This window comes from Etheostoma cragini, chromosome 13, assembly GCF_013103735.1.
Source record: "Etheostoma cragini isolate CJK2018 chromosome 13, CSU_Ecrag_1.0, whole genome shotgun sequence".
Classification (NCBI taxonomy): Eukaryota; Metazoa; Chordata; class Actinopteri; order Perciformes; family Percidae; genus Etheostoma; species Etheostoma cragini.
This window is the reverse complement of record NC_048419.1, coordinates 2,617,854-2,632,578: the sequence shown is the minus strand read 5'-3', so window position 1 is coordinate 2,632,578 and position 14,725 is coordinate 2,617,854. Positions and strand designations below refer to the sequence as shown.

General features: G+C 43.0%; 2 protein-coding genes and 1 long non-coding RNA gene across 3 annotated transcripts in view; 2 read left to right on the top strand and 1 right to left on the bottom strand.

The window, feature by feature from the left end:
* On the top strand, positions 1-5,488 carry LOC117955797 (interferon regulatory factor 2-binding protein 1-like). Its single transcript, XM_034890517.1, has 2 exons — positions 1-2,058; positions 4,622-5,488. Exon 1 carries the CDS (start codon positions 253-255, stop codon positions 2,032-2,034), a length of 1,782 nt encoding a protein of 593 aa, XP_034746408.1. The 5' UTR covers positions 1-252; the 3' UTR covers positions 2,035-2,058; positions 4,622-5,488.
* A 478-nt stretch (positions 5,489-5,966) lies between these two features.
* micu2 (mitochondrial calcium uptake 2) lies at positions 5,967-11,163 on the bottom strand. Its single transcript, XM_034890518.1, has 12 exons — positions 10,902-11,163; positions 10,431-10,560; positions 9,584-9,615; positions 9,404-9,479; positions 9,115-9,162; positions 8,694-8,776; positions 7,569-7,616; positions 7,341-7,438; positions 6,876-7,047; positions 6,685-6,793; positions 6,443-6,600; positions 5,967-6,207 (listed from the first exon to the last, which is right to left on the bottom strand). The coding sequence occupies exons 1-12, from the start codon at positions 11,097-11,099 to the stop codon at positions 6,106-6,108; spliced, it is 1,254 nt and encodes a 417-aa protein (XP_034746409.1). The 5' UTR covers positions 11,100-11,163; the 3' UTR covers positions 5,967-6,105.
* LOC117955802 overlaps positions 8,180-14,725 on the top strand; it is a 22,912-nt gene continuing 16,366 nt past the window's right edge. The window contains exon 1 of the long non-coding RNA XR_004659129.1: positions 8,180-8,288. This is a non-coding gene — a long non-coding RNA (uncharacterized LOC117955802). The remainder of the gene's footprint in view (positions 8,289-14,725) is intronic.

The following is a 14,725-nucleotide window of genomic DNA, read 5'->3' as shown; positions in this document are numbered from 1 at the left end:
GGTGTTTCCGGTGTCTTATAACATTTTACTTCCTTCCACACAGACTGACACGAACAAATCGAGAAAGAAGACGTCGCTAACTTTTAAATGCGGTCTTCAACAGTCGCGCTGTGAGCTTACTTTCCGTTTTATTTCCATCTGAAAATGCGCGGCATGTGGCGAGTGGTGTCTGAGAATTGAAGAATTGCTGAAAAACGTAGACCGTAACGTGTAGGCCTCCGAAGAAAGTTTGGTCGAGGGCCTGTAAACAACATGTCCTCCGCCTCGCAGTCTTCCTCCAGACGGCAGTGGTGCTACCTCTGCGATCTACCCAAGATGCCCTGGGCCATGCTGTGGGAGTTCAGCGAGGCTGTGTGCCGGGGATGTGTCAACTACGACGGGGCAGACAGAATAGAGCTCCTCATTGAGACTGCGCGGCAACTGAAGAGCACGCACGGAGTTTTAGACGGCAGGTCCCCCGGACCACAGCAGGGCAAACCCAGCTCGGCTGGGCCCCTTGATGCAGGGCGGCAGCATGGAGAGCGTCTAGATAGGGGGAGGGGTGAGTATGGGGTGTCTGCTCGCCTCCCTAATGGCCTGCACAGAGCTGAAGATGTGTCATTGTCAGAGGGCAGCAGACAGAGCCCAAACACTCGTCGGGCTATAGTTGGGGCAGTCCCCAGTCTCCATGGCACTATATCCCATGCCTTGATAGCTCAGGGGCTAGTAGCAGCCCCTCATGGGCTTTTAGCCCCCTTATCAGGCTCCAGGGCTGGGGCCACACCAATTGCAGTCTCAGCTGGCCCCATAATGGGTGAAACTGGCAGAAGACAGGTGGTGTCCTTGGGTGTGGGCGCAAGCACCTCTGCTCTGGTGGGTATAGATTCTGCAGTGTGGAGGAACAATGAAGTGATGGCAGAACTGAATGAGGTGACGCGGAGTAGGGTTGAAGGCTGGCCAAACCGTCCCAAAGCAGTCCGGGATGTGCTTGTGGGTCTTAGCAGCTGTGTCCCCTTTAATGTGCGTTTCAGGAAAGACCATAACCTGATGGGTCGTGTTCTGGCCTTTGATGCCAGCACTACTCCAGACTTTGAGCTGAAGGTGTTTGTGGAGTATCCTGTCGGCACTGGGATGATCTACTCAGGAGTTCCAGACCTGGTCAGGCAGATGTTCCGTGACTCAGCCAAAGATGCAGGTAAAGCGGTGAACTCTGGGTTACGCTACGTGGAATACGAGAAGCGGCAAGGCACTGGAGACTGGCGCGGGCTGTCTGAGCTGCTGAATGATGGTGTGCGGATGTTTAAAGAGCCCCCGATTCCAGAGGTTCTGCCACAGTCAGATTCAGGTTTGCCTATGGCTGCAGCCGGACGCCCCATACCGGCGAAGAGCACAACTCGGCGCCGCAAGGCTTCTCCGGGTTCTGAGAATGGAGAGAGCGAAGGGAGGTCTGATCACCCAGTGAGAGAGCCCTGGCCCAGAGGTGCTTACTCAGGCATGGAACCTCTTCCTGGCATGGCCACGACCCAAGAGGGCCCACCCCGTTTACACAGCCAGCCCTCGCCCATCTCAGCGCTCATGGGAGTCGCAGACAGCCTGAGCTCCAGCCAGATGGCCAGGGATAGCCCCAGCATGTCCACAGCCCACTCCTCCTCCGCTGGGCGCCCCACCAGCAGCAGCCCCTCCACTGCCTCCACCTCAGTCTCCCAGGCAGCCTTGGGGCAGGGTTTGAGTGCGGTGGGTCAGAGCAGCAACACCAGTGCAGGGGAGTCTACAAGCAGTGCTCAGGGCACTCTGCTCTGCTGCACCCTCTGCCGAGAGCGCTTGGAAGACACTCATTTTGTCCAGTGTCCCTCTGTCCCGCACCACAAGTTCTGCTTCCCCTGTACCCGAGGGTTCATCCGCAGCCAAGGCCAAGGCGGGGAGGTGTACTGCCCCAGTGGAGAGCGCTGTCCCCTGGCTGGATCCTCTGTGCCTTGGGCCTTCATGCAGGGAGAGATCTCCACCATCCTGGCTGGAGATGGAGACGTGACAGTAAAGAAGGAGAGCGACCCTTGACATCTCCCCCTGTTGTGTTGAATGGTAAGGTAACGGTGAGAAACACGCTTTTTCTTGTACTTCATGGTCGAGCGTCTTTCTTTTCAGTGAACACAAGGGCTGCAGCTGTGCAGAAGGGGGGGCACGGACCGTATGTAATCAGCTTTACCAATGCATTTTAAAGATGAGAAAGCAGATTAAATGTATCAACCATCATCTAAATTCAAAAGGAAATGTGGAGTAGCAAATGAGAAACACTATTTAATAAATATGGTATTTTTTATTGAGCTTTGACTCCGCTTAACATTTTATGTCCGCATTACTAATTTAAGTAATACGTTACATCTTCTTCTTGTTCGTGTACATTATCCCCCGCTTCATGAGCCCGGTCAATAGAGAAACATAATTCATGGTTAGCATAAGTCCTAATTCATATTCAGGACTTATTCAGCCCTTCTGAAATGAGGCAATTCAACCCTAGCCTGAGGTCTAAGTAACTTTATGACCCAACATTCGGTGATGTGCTTCTGAAGATAGTTACCTTGGTATTAAATTAAGTCTATGAACTTGAATCCTTTTTATTTTTTGGAAAAATTCACTTCACATACTTATTTATGGTTCTTAAAGAGTTATTTAAAAAATGCAGACGGAAAGAAAAGCTTATCTTTGTTTTATTGATTTTTTTTTTCTAAATTATTTCCATATCTGGAGTTTTTAATCAGCTGAGGAGGTCCATTTTGAGATGTTGCCCCCTAGGCTATCCTCCAAATTATACAACAGGATATACAAAGGGGAAAAAAGTCATTTTCAAAATCATTGGCAGGAGAGGGGTCTAAGTGAATAATCTGTCCATCCCTTATGTAATGCTGAGCATTACATAAAGTCCACTGTACCTACCCAGGATCCCACAGGCAGCACATTGAACACAGAGGCTCAGTGGTATAATAACTACAGAAGACAGTTAGCATTGTAAATAATTTGCTTTGTGTACAAACGTGTAGAAACATGATCTCTAATAACTTTACCTCCTCAGCCTGAGAAATAATCCCCCCCCCCCCTCATCTTGTGTTTACAGTGCACGTTAAAACATGGACTTGGAAGCCCCACATAGTAATAGAATAACGTCATTTTCTCAGTGTGTAAGTCTATAGAAACATTACACTTTGTTACTGTCTATAAAATATAGAATCTATGGAATTTGAACATGATCAGCCCTTTAATTAAGACCACGCACTACAGGCAAAAACAATAAATATATATGGAATTTTGTAATGCATATCTTTGTATCCATAAGTTTTTTTTATTTGTAGTCTGAGACAGAAAACTCCACTTCAGTACACCAGACTTTGTAGTTTCATCCCTATCTATGCACTGAAGGTTTTTACAGAGGGAAGACATTTTTATGGCTATTTTCTGTTTTATGGAGTCATAAAGAGATCCAAAATTCACTCAGCAAAAACCTTTTGCTCTAATATGTCAACAAAATTAAACAAATTTGCAAATTAGCACACATTTATTTAGTAATGCCTTGCCTGCGTATTCAATTGAAACCTTTCAGAAAACGTGGAATACAGAAGAGAATAGTCTTAATGCCTGTAGTGTCTCGCCTTAGGCTGGCGTGGTGTCAGACACCTCTAGAGTTCTGATTCAATGCACAATTCACCAGCTGCTTTGGAAGAACGGGGGGGGGGGGGATAAAATAAACATTGTTGTGTCATGTTCACCATCTTGCAGCTCACTCCCATTGTCCATGTTATGTAACAGCCTCACATTCTCAGCTTTGATTTTTTTTCTATGTGGTACAGTGTTGTCAACTAACCACGGGACTGGATGTAGCACACGCTTCCTAATATCACACCTAGGCCCCCCCAAAGTTAACCCTTGTGTTGTCTTACCGTTATTTCAAATGCTATAAAATTTAATAACACACCCTAAAATTAATGAAAGTAGAGATTTGTACTTGCCAAAGAGTGTTGTGTAGAATCAATCATGTTATTTTGGGGAATTAAAAAGAATTGATATAAGAAAACTGATCAATGAGAACCAAGGACAATATGAGGGTTTTAATGTAGGACTTTTGAGGAATTGATTGACACATTAATGTCAGGCTTGTACGTCCCTGCTGTACATAATACTTTGAAGACTCACCTTGACCCAGATGAGGGGAAGACAATTGACGGATGGATTAACCGTTCAATTAACTTCACTAAGATGAAACCTTTGAGTCGACGAGCCTCCTGGATCGTGCAGCTAGCAGCAGTTTTCTGACTGAAACTCCTGAGTGCACAATCCACCGTAGCAGCAGTCTCATAAGTAATTTATAGATGCATGACGGCGCCTCCCAACAGCCAAATACAGAAACATTTATATAAATATAATATAAGATCAGGAAACCGTATGCTATGCTTTTTTTTTAGACTTTTCAAGACGTGCAGACATCCCATAGACCACATATAAAAAAGGTCCCGCCTACAGTCAAATGCGACAGAGCTTTAAAGCATGATGTGCAATCAGGCCTACATTATTTATTCAGGTAACTAAACCTGGATTCAACAAATGTACCCTAAAAAAACAAATCTTGACACATTTTTCTTTTCTTTTTCTACAGTGGGTCAAACACTTTGAAAGCACTTCCCATATTCTCTCGAGCAGAGGTCCACGTTGGCTGCCGTTCATGTGTGCCTCTGAGAAGAGAAGAACTCTGAACCCCAGGAGAACAGCTATACACACACACACACACACACACACACACACATCTTCAACTAAAGACACAAGAAGACTTACTTTTGAGAAGAGGGGCATGTCCGTCCCTGGGGCTCGGCTCACCTGTGAAGGCCGGGTCTGCAGCGTCAAACCGACCAAATGTGTCTCCTTGTCCAGTGAGACGAGGCCTCTCGCCAGGCCTCGCTTTCAAAGCCCAGACTAGAAAGCACATGCTTGTTTTAGGAACGACAATCTATTTTTGTCTTTCGTTTGTGTTTTTTGTTCTACGTGTTGCATACTGTCCTACGTACAGGTGGCTGACCGGCTCATGCAATTCTTCAAAAAACTAAATGAATGTTCAAAATGTGGCAAACCATCGGGTCCTTAAAGCCAAGTATTGACAAAAAAAAATGTAATCCCACAATATGTCTCTTAGGTATTCTCCTTACATTGTATGTCAAAAATGTGAATTTACTTTCAATATGGCTATGTAATTTCTATTTTTGATACAATACAAATTTCTATGTATTTGTTTATAGTGATGCGAAGACCAAAGATGGCTTCATGCTCAGTGTAATTTTATTGTAGCTGTGTATCCACTTTTGCATCAGTCACTAATTAGTTCATCTATCACAGAGGTAACCTTGTTTTGTCTATTTACTTTTTGAATTATATGTATGGTAAGATAATTATCAATCTTTAATGGTTAACCCACCTACTTATGTGATCTTTACAGGTCAATTCTACAATAAATTACAAACGTTATTAGTCATAGCTGCATTCTTTTTTGAACCTCAGATGTGCAGCACATTGTTGAGACTTTGCCATTTTTTATAAGACTTTATTTGATAAATATTTTGACAAACATGAAAAACCCACAACAGCCCTTAAAAATGCATCAATATCCACTGGATTAGATTTAGAAGGACATTGCACATTAATCATAATTTCTGTAAATGTGCCAGTGTTAGCCAGTCGGCTGATTTTCAACTGTAGTCCTAGTTACCCAGCATGCATTTCTTTATGGTGGGAAGAAAACCCATGCCAACATATAGCCCTTAAAGCACAGCTAATCAGCTTTTTAAACACACTGTGAGCAAAAGTGCCAAAGTAATTTAAAAGTGATCTTCCATTCCGAATATAAAACCCGTGATTTGAGCACAAAGGCCAAGACACTGCACCAATCAGTGAAAAAATCAAATCTAGATTGTAAACAACCGGACCGACAGAGTGGCAGACGCACCATGTGCTAGTGGTGGAAATCCTTTAGTTTCTTCAAGTGGTTACGTTTCTGATCGGTTTGCACCACTTCTTTTGATTATACAATACCAAGGTAAGCAGTGGTACGAGTCATCGTCTATCAGATGTGTCCTGGATGATCACGGTGGGTCAGATGGGGGCCGCGGCGCCCCCCAGGGCCTCCTTCGCTCCTTTCAGGGTCTCTTGCTTCACACATTTCCAGTAGCCAGAGAAGCCACTCTGATTCTGCACCTGAGGACAGGACAGGGTCCATCACATGTCACAGAACTGCAATCTAGAAGATATCTACCTGTTAAAAACCATCGCAGTATTTAGGACTTTTAACTTTGCTAAAATAAAAACTGTTAGTGGCATAAATGGAACATCTAATCTGAACCCTTACCCGAACACAATATACTGACTGGTTTTTGGACCCTTGCCGGAAAATTGGGGACAAGAACAAAAGTGAAAAGACGGATGGACTCACCCTGAGACCTCGCAGCACTCGGTCTTTCATCACACCCAGGAACTCCTTATGGCTCAGGCAGTCGTCCCCGTCCATGTCGAACAGTTTAAACACAGTGTCCAGCACGTTCTCAGACAGATCGTTGCCCGTGGCGATCCTCACAGCTCGTTTGAAGTGGGCTGCAAAGAGAGGAAGGAAAACCATCTACTGCATGCAGTGTTTAGAGAAATCTGTCCACATTCTAATCAAGAGAGAGGCGTTACCCATTCCAACAGGACGGTTGGCTCCAGTGAGCATTTTCAGTGAAAAGGCGAAATCCTCCAGGTTGTTGGTGAAGAGACAGAAGGCCTTGAACTCATCGAACGTGATACTCTGCAAGACAACATTTCACTTCACTCAAACGCTTCACTCAACGGCGTTTCCACAGCATTTCTGTGAGGGAAAGGGCTTTGACCTGGCCGGCAGGGATCCTCTTCCTCATGTTTTCCCAGTAGATGTCGTTGTTTTCTTCGTTGGTGTAGTGGAGCAACCACTCTGCAAAGTCTTCTCTACGCATGGTGTCCATTCCTTTGGAGAACTGCAGGAACTCCATCTCCTGGACTTCAGCCTGCAGGTCCTGCATGAACCTGGACAACAGAAATGCTTTGCTGGGAATATGATGCGTTATGAACTTATGTCACGTAAAGAGAGCATAACAAAGATTTGAAAGAAGAAAATGTGCAGCAGCAAGGGATAAGAGGGAAAAGTAGAACGCACAGATTAACACACAATAATAAATATATTTGATTCCAATAGCAAAATGTATTTACAGTATTGTACAGTCCCTTTTTTTCAGTCCCTGATGTGTGTGTTTTGCCCATGTGGTCTACTGGGAGCAGCACGGTACCTCTCCACAGGACTACACGGGACGTTTCCTTACCTGCAGAACTCCTGATAGTGCAGCTTGTTTTCTCCTTTCTTCCCAAAGAAGTAGGCCTGCAGAGTTGTGTTCACACTCTCTCCTTCTTCCGCTGGTTTCTGTAAACATCCAGGTAACGAACACCACCATCTTAAAACTCGACCGCAGATATTACTCTGTATTTAAATAGCAATGTTGAAATATCAAAATCAAGCTTTGCTTTCCTTTTAAGGGAACGGGGATACCCACCTCTGTGCTTTCCTGTGCTCTCTTTTGACCTCCAATGATTTTCTTCAGCTTCAGAAAAAGAAAAATTCCCAACAATGTTAGCATTCAACCAGAGGAATTATGTCAAAATGTTACCATACGTCCCTCTTCTCTGAGCTATCGTAAGAAATGATAAAAACCATAGATATAACATCTACCTAATAAACACACAACAGACACTGGCGCAGATGACAATCCATGCACCTCTTCTCTAGGATTGGGAAACTTTAGGCTTTCTGCACCCAGTCACAACATGAGACTACGACACAAGGTGCATAGCGTGCCAACATGCAGTCTACTAGCCTAGGCCCGATCTAAACTACACACAGAGAGGTCTTCTCTCAACATTGCAGAGGCTAAGTCCAGTTGGAACAGAGACACAAATGACATGAACTATATGGACTATACTGGGGGGCTGACTCACTCAAGAGTGTTGCTTCTGCGGGGGCTCCGGGCAGAGCTTTCTCCGGAGCCTGGTAGGCGGTTTGTACTTGTGCGTTTGAGTTCTGTGTCGTTCTCATCGTGTGTCTGTGTGGGGGGAGTGTGTGTAGAGCGAGTGAGGGAGTGACAGGGATTATCTATCGAGATTTCCTTGATTTCATGTAGTTTATGGAGAGAAATGGAGTCGGGGGAAATGGAGTCGGGGGAAATGCAACGCTACCAAGCCACGGTCATGCGGAGCAATCACAGTTGTTGCAACGTGTAGCTACATTTTTTGAGAGGTGCGCGACAGGCTACAGCGTAGCGTCCGTATCTCCACGTACATACGGCTTTGATTTAACGTAGGCAGGTAGCTATAAACTAGGCCTCAGGCTGCCGAGGTGCAAACACATGACAGATGGAAACCAGACGAGAGTAGCTAGCAGTGCATCTCTCCCTCACCTTCACATGGCGCCATGGTCCATACTTACAACTGTGGCAGCATCAGTGCTTGAGGCAGCATTAAAGGTTACAATATTTTTTTTAATTCAAATGCACACAACATGAATAAGAATCACAATTATCTCTGTGCAATGCCCCCCCCCCTGATTACAGTGCTTACATTATGACACAATCACTACAAGATTGTTGAAATTTCACCAACATGAAACGTATCAGATGTCTTACCTTGAGAAATTCCTTTTGGTCCACCTGCTCATTCCCGTCTACATCCAGCATTTTGAAAGCTATATGAAATCCTGTACTCGGCTCTGCAACAGTAATGCACATCAGTCCACTGAATATTCTAGAAGAGCTCACATGAATCCCTGCGCTTGGTTAGTATGGCAAAGTAACATTATGTCAACACAGCCTGGAAAACAGTGCTGAGAAAGAACATTAACACAAATCAGGTCAACTGCTGCTGCACTGACATGTGCAGGTGTGCAAAGCTCGGGCAAAAAGGAAAAAGGAAAATGCAAAGTCAAGTCACAAAATCACAGGCAAATCCATTCAGCACAATATCACTGAGTCAGACTGGGGGAAGACCAGGGTTTGGGAATAGTCTGGATTAATGGACGTCCACTGTGGAGACTAGGACTCTACTTACTGGTCAGGATAGTCAGCAGGAACAGATACTCTGTGTAGGATATCAAACCTGTAAGACACAAAGAAATTTACACTGAATTAGATTTAGAAAATAAGATAGGCAACAGATATATTAATAGACTTTAAAAACAAATACTCTGCAAACATTCAGTTTTCCTGTTAAGATCACAAAAGGTCCCATTAAGATCCCACAGGTTGTCCTTCTGATGCCAAGTTGGAACTGCAGTCATTAACAGTGTGATCAGATCTGGACAGGCTGTGTGTGTCCTCTGCTCTGCTGACAGACTTACCGTTGTCTCCTATGGATCTGAACAGCTCACTACCAGCCCGAGCTTTAGTGGCAGCCCCCAACATTTGGTTAACTTCCTGCAAAGGCACAATAAGAAACAGATAACAGCAATGAGGATGAGCATGCTCTACACGTGCAGTTTGAAGCCATTTACCTAAACAACGTGTTGATGTGGACATACTTTTGTTGTTAAACTTCTCTTCTGCAGCTTTCCTACATGAGAAGAAACAAAGCTCTGTTAATAGAGCAATAAAAAAAGTGTAATAAATAACAGCATGAGGCAGGCATCACATGCAATTTCTTTTTCATGCATCTTGGTTTTATACATCTGAATGTCTGGGGATTTTCATCCCCTGCAGTTCGGTGAACATTATGTACACCATTCTTTTGTCCGTGACTACAGAGAACACCCAACAGCTGCTGACGTAGACTGAAGAATAGACACCCCCATGATGACTTTTTTTGGGCTAATAGGCCAATAATATGTAGAACTCTTTCTATACTCCCAGTGATTAAAATAACTCCAGTACATAGAAGAGATCACCAGACGCCTCCCAATACAATATCATCATGACACTTTCGCCACGATACAATATTATTGATGCAATTTTAAACATATTGCAATGTCCTGCGCTATTTTGTATTTTATAACCTTTGTTCCAACTTCCAATTTTCCCCAGTTTCAAATGAAGTCCCCAAAAGAAAAACTTGGTCAACATCTGTTTTATCTAAAAAGATCCATTTCTCTGTTTCGTCATATCACTTCAATTGTATTGATGCAAAATGGGATTGTCAAGCAGACAAACTGACCAACACATATATAATAAAAGATCCACACTTGGTGCCTGTGTATAGAATTAGTATTGCCACGAAAAATATCGCGATAGTATGCTTTATCAATTTTTTTCCCCACACCCTAGCAAGCAATTATAATAACATGTGTTTGTTTTTTCCTTTCAGTGCTCACCTATCTTCTGTAGTACAGACTAGTGGAGACTATAGACTAAGTGGACGGAAGTGGAGCTTACTGTCAACATTCTCCAGCATCACAGAGAACAGGAAGTCTCGCGGGGTCATGTAGGGCTCTTCTTCGTAGACTACGGAGGCGAACTGGATGAAACGAATCTTCCTAGCAGACGGTTGGGGCGGTGAAGCTTCCTGAAACAGCACGAGGGTCACAAATATCACTGCACACTACTCACTGTTGGCCTGTTTAAAAAAAACAAAAAACATTTTGTATAGTACTGTGTGTGTGTGGAGTGTGAGTGACAGCTGGGGGGCGTTAACGTTAGTTGTTAGCAAGCTAGTCCCAAACTCAGGCTGACTATTTACGCCCTTTCTGTAGGCTAACTATTCATATGTGCTGCTGGAACACGTATTTAGCAGCATATTTAAACAGACAGACACATGAAAGGTACAATGGTCACACCGTGCGTCTGTTTGTGACCAACTTCGACGTCGACGACAGAAACTTTTGTTATGCGTGTAAAATTACTCACTTTTGGTACCTCGGCATGAACCGCGAAGGGCAGAGTCCTGTTGTTGGCATGATATTGGTAATAACAGATAACCCCAGTTCCGATAACAGACCCTAAAATACCAGGTCTGACAGCACGTCGCAGTGATAACGTTTTCAGAGACTGAGGACTCCTCGAAATATTCCTCACCCCGGCGGCTACCCTTCCCCAGCTGGCCATTTTTTTTAGGAAGTTAGCTGTAAACGAAAAACTCCAAGGCTAGGCTTCCGTAGCTGCGTACTGTATGTGGGCAGGGCCACGCCCCCATGTACGGCGTATGCGCTCAGTTCCGGAAAGACCATATATGTCCATATGTAAATCCATAGACTAGATAAAGACATTCTGAGGAATCTATGACAGTGGGAACTACGTAATCCAAACTAAACTTCAGGACGGAGCAGATTAATGTGATTTGGGCTTTATGTTTTGTCATCACAACCGTGCCAGCTACCTATAGACATATTCGCTGTACCATATTTGGTTATTTTCATGAACATTGTCCCAAATATGATCTGTTTATTTAATGCCATTGCAAAGGGGCTGTTTTCCAATGCCCCCAAATAAAATACTGTAATTCAGAAGAACTTGTTTTAATCCACGACTGACTTTTGTAAGTGTTGAGATAGACAAACGTCGTCCTCAGATCCTGAACACTTCTCTGAAGTATGACACAATGCATTACGTAAATCTGCTTTGGAAAGACTTCCCTGCTTTTTGACCGTGTGTAATAATTCACACATATCTCATCACATCACATCGATTGCGTAATGTTTATTTTCAGACTCTAGCACAAGCTAACACTGGGTTTTCCTCTTCAAGGTTGGGTTGAATTATAACCGCTGAACCTGGTGAAGGACAGTGTGAAAGGATTGGGATGTTACTGTAGAGACAGAGCACGCACACAGAGTGTAACTGTAAATACTACTTTTAATCTGAGCCCACATGTATGTGCCTCAGAGCAGGAAATCAGTCCTATTATTCCACATAGACAAATGCATTTCAAATGTAACTTTGGATTTTGACTAATGGTTGACACAAGTAAAAACATTTTATCACATTTCTTAAAGCTTTAGTGTGTAACTTTTTGATATTAATAAACGTCCCTTACATTCAAGCCATTTTCAAATGAGTTGCTACAAACTTTCTCAGTTTAGAAGATTGGGACTTTGTGTTTAGAAACTTGAGTAAAGATAATGACCTCCATGACAGGTTTTTTTAATCCTCCGTGTCCTCCTTGGCCACTAGCAACTGTGTGAAGGAGGGGTGGGCGTTGCATCATGTGGACGTGTTGATATTTTTGTTGTTATACTTAGAATTCCTAACAACAGAAACTACGCACCATAGCTTTAAACTAGCAGAAAGTCATCCTATCTCCTTCAGGATTTAGGAGAGCTGTGGAAGTCCACATGTCATATACAGTACTACTTGGTGTTAATGTTCCATGGCACCCCTTTGGGTACTACTGTATACAATATTACTGAAAATGACAGAATACAGTGGCAAGATACTACAGATAAACATATCTTGATCAAATAAAAATTCATCTTAGGATCCCTCTCAGTTTTCAAAAGATATCTTACATGCTTAGAATAAGTGTTACATTATAAGGGGTCCGTCACTGGCCATGCTACAGACCTACAGAGGGGAAGAAAGACAATGGCAAAGTTATGGGATGAACTGCATTTATGAGATAATACCATTATTTCAAATTTCCACAGACAGATATTGGCAAATAGTCTTCAATTCAACACATCATAATTCAAATGTACATTCTTAAATAGACACATCAAGTTGTGCAGAATTTGTGCTACATGCATGTGTGGTTGTGTGTTTTATTATGGAATAAATCCTGCATCACCACCACTGTCTAACACTGTGCACGGGGCTTTGCTTCAGTGCAAAACAAAAGTACCATGAACCCCTTTATTTTTACTCAGATAAATTATTCACATGTCCACTCACACTTGAATAAAAAAACTGCACGTACATAGCTCGGATGAGATTCTGCATTTTCATTGGTCGCTACAATAAAGCCAGAAATAGAGCAGAAATAAAACGTTTGCGTCATTGCGGTTTCTGTATGTTCAGAAGCTGGCAGGGGGAATCTGAAGCATTTAAATACCCGCTTGACATGGACACAGTTTAGAAAATAACAATCCTTCAAGTGATTTCCACCAACGATTCAGTCCTGCAGAAGTGTAGAGTTTCAGTATCATTTCAATGTCATACTTTACTGTCTGTTTCTATTACATCTGGCCTCCCAAATTTCTTCCATATGGTTGGAACACCAAGGCCTTATCATACAGGGAGCTGATCAACGCTGCTGCCTCTCAATGATGATAATGCTGTGTCTTTTAGGCTGGAATCTTCACCTTCACGGATACTGAGAAACAGGGGGCGGGGCCAGATGGTGTAAAAACTGGGGGCTTAGCCCAAAGCTAAGTGGGTCCAGGGGCATGCTTCCTTGGGCAAGATTTCCCCCATTTACAGCAGCTATATGCACTTCTTTTCAAGCCATTTAAAAAACAACAGACTGCCTAAAAATCTGTACATCATTTGGGAAAAATGTGATAGTTGCCATAAAAAGGATTCATCACAGAACCGACATCCTGTTTTATATCTTACTGTTCTCCAACTGTCTTCATCATTCTGAAACCAGAACACAACAAATGCTGAGGATTTTCCCTCCTGCCGCTTAAAAAAAGGCAAAAATGGCCTGATGTATCTATTTATAAGTAAGAACAAGAAAAGGTAGGGTAGGAACATGGCGTAAAGCAAACAGCATTACTAATCTTGAAAGCCTCTTGTTGTTTTCGGGTCCAATTTGACCCCTTTTAAAAATGTCTATATCAGAATTATGACATTCTTTTAACCAAATTACCACAAAAAGGATGGACTCCATGCAACGCTCTTTGCAAATACAATTAACCGCTTGTATGATTCTATACAAATGAGGGTTATTGACCATGGATTCCAAAAAGTAGCGTTAAACTAGTGGTAATAATGTAATGTTAGTGAAATAAAAAATCAAAATAATGAATTGGAAATGTCAAATGGCGAAAAATGGGTAAAAATCAAATTTTTTGACCCAAGGGTTAAAAGAGAATTTTGGTCGATTTCAACATGTAGCTCCGTATTTTTTTAAAAATGTGTAGTGCTGTCACTAGTTAAACAAATGAGAGTTAGCACACACAGGCTTAAACAGAGCAAGTTTTTGACGTGTTTTCAGCTTCTTAACATGTTCAAAATGTCACTAGCAGTGTCAATACCAGAATTAACAGTATGAATGGCGATATTTACCCCAGTACTTCAACTTTTGCTTCATTGATTTTGCCGGGCCTAGTCAAAAAGGATGAGTTATTTTAAAGTTATTTTAAAACGCTCAAATATTTGGGGCTTTTGTGAAAACATTCAGGGCTTCTTATTTTTGTGATTTTTCTCTCCCCTCCTGGTGGGAGAGCTGAAGCAAAAGTTGATTATCAGTTTCAAGAATGCACAATTGAGTAGAGAAGCTTGGTGGTGAAACCAATGTGAGGAACAATAAGGTGCATTAGGTGTGTGTGTGTGTGTGTGTGTGTGTGTGTGTCCACATCAATTGCACATCAAGTTTGCATCAGCAGGTTTGGAGGTTTATTTAATGTCATAGCAGCAAGTTGTAATGTAAAGTAACAATGACATACACACTTGTAAGACCATCAATAAAGGAAACAAAGTTTGCACAATATTTTTTTTTCTTCAGTCCCGGTTTATGCTGCCTATTTAATTTGGATTGTTCTGGTATAACATAGTGGGGGGGGGGGGGGGGG

Coding starts and splice junctions, on each gene's coding strand:
- LOC117955797 (XM_034890517.1), top strand. CDS start 253: ATGTCCTCCGCCTCGCAGTCTTCCTCCAGACGGCAGTGGTGCTACCTC.
- micu2 (XM_034890518.1), bottom strand. CDS start 11,099: ATGGCCAGCTGGGGAAGGGTAGCCGCCGGGGTGAGGAATATTTCGAGG. Junction 7,617..8,693: donor ACCAAAAGGAATTTCTCAAG/GTAAGACATCTG, acceptor CTTTTTCTGAAG/CTGAAGAAAATCATTGGAGG. Junction 7,048..7,340: donor CACTATCAGGAGTTCTGCAG/GTAAGGAAACGT, acceptor TCTGTTGTCCAG/GTTCATGCAGGACCTGCAGG.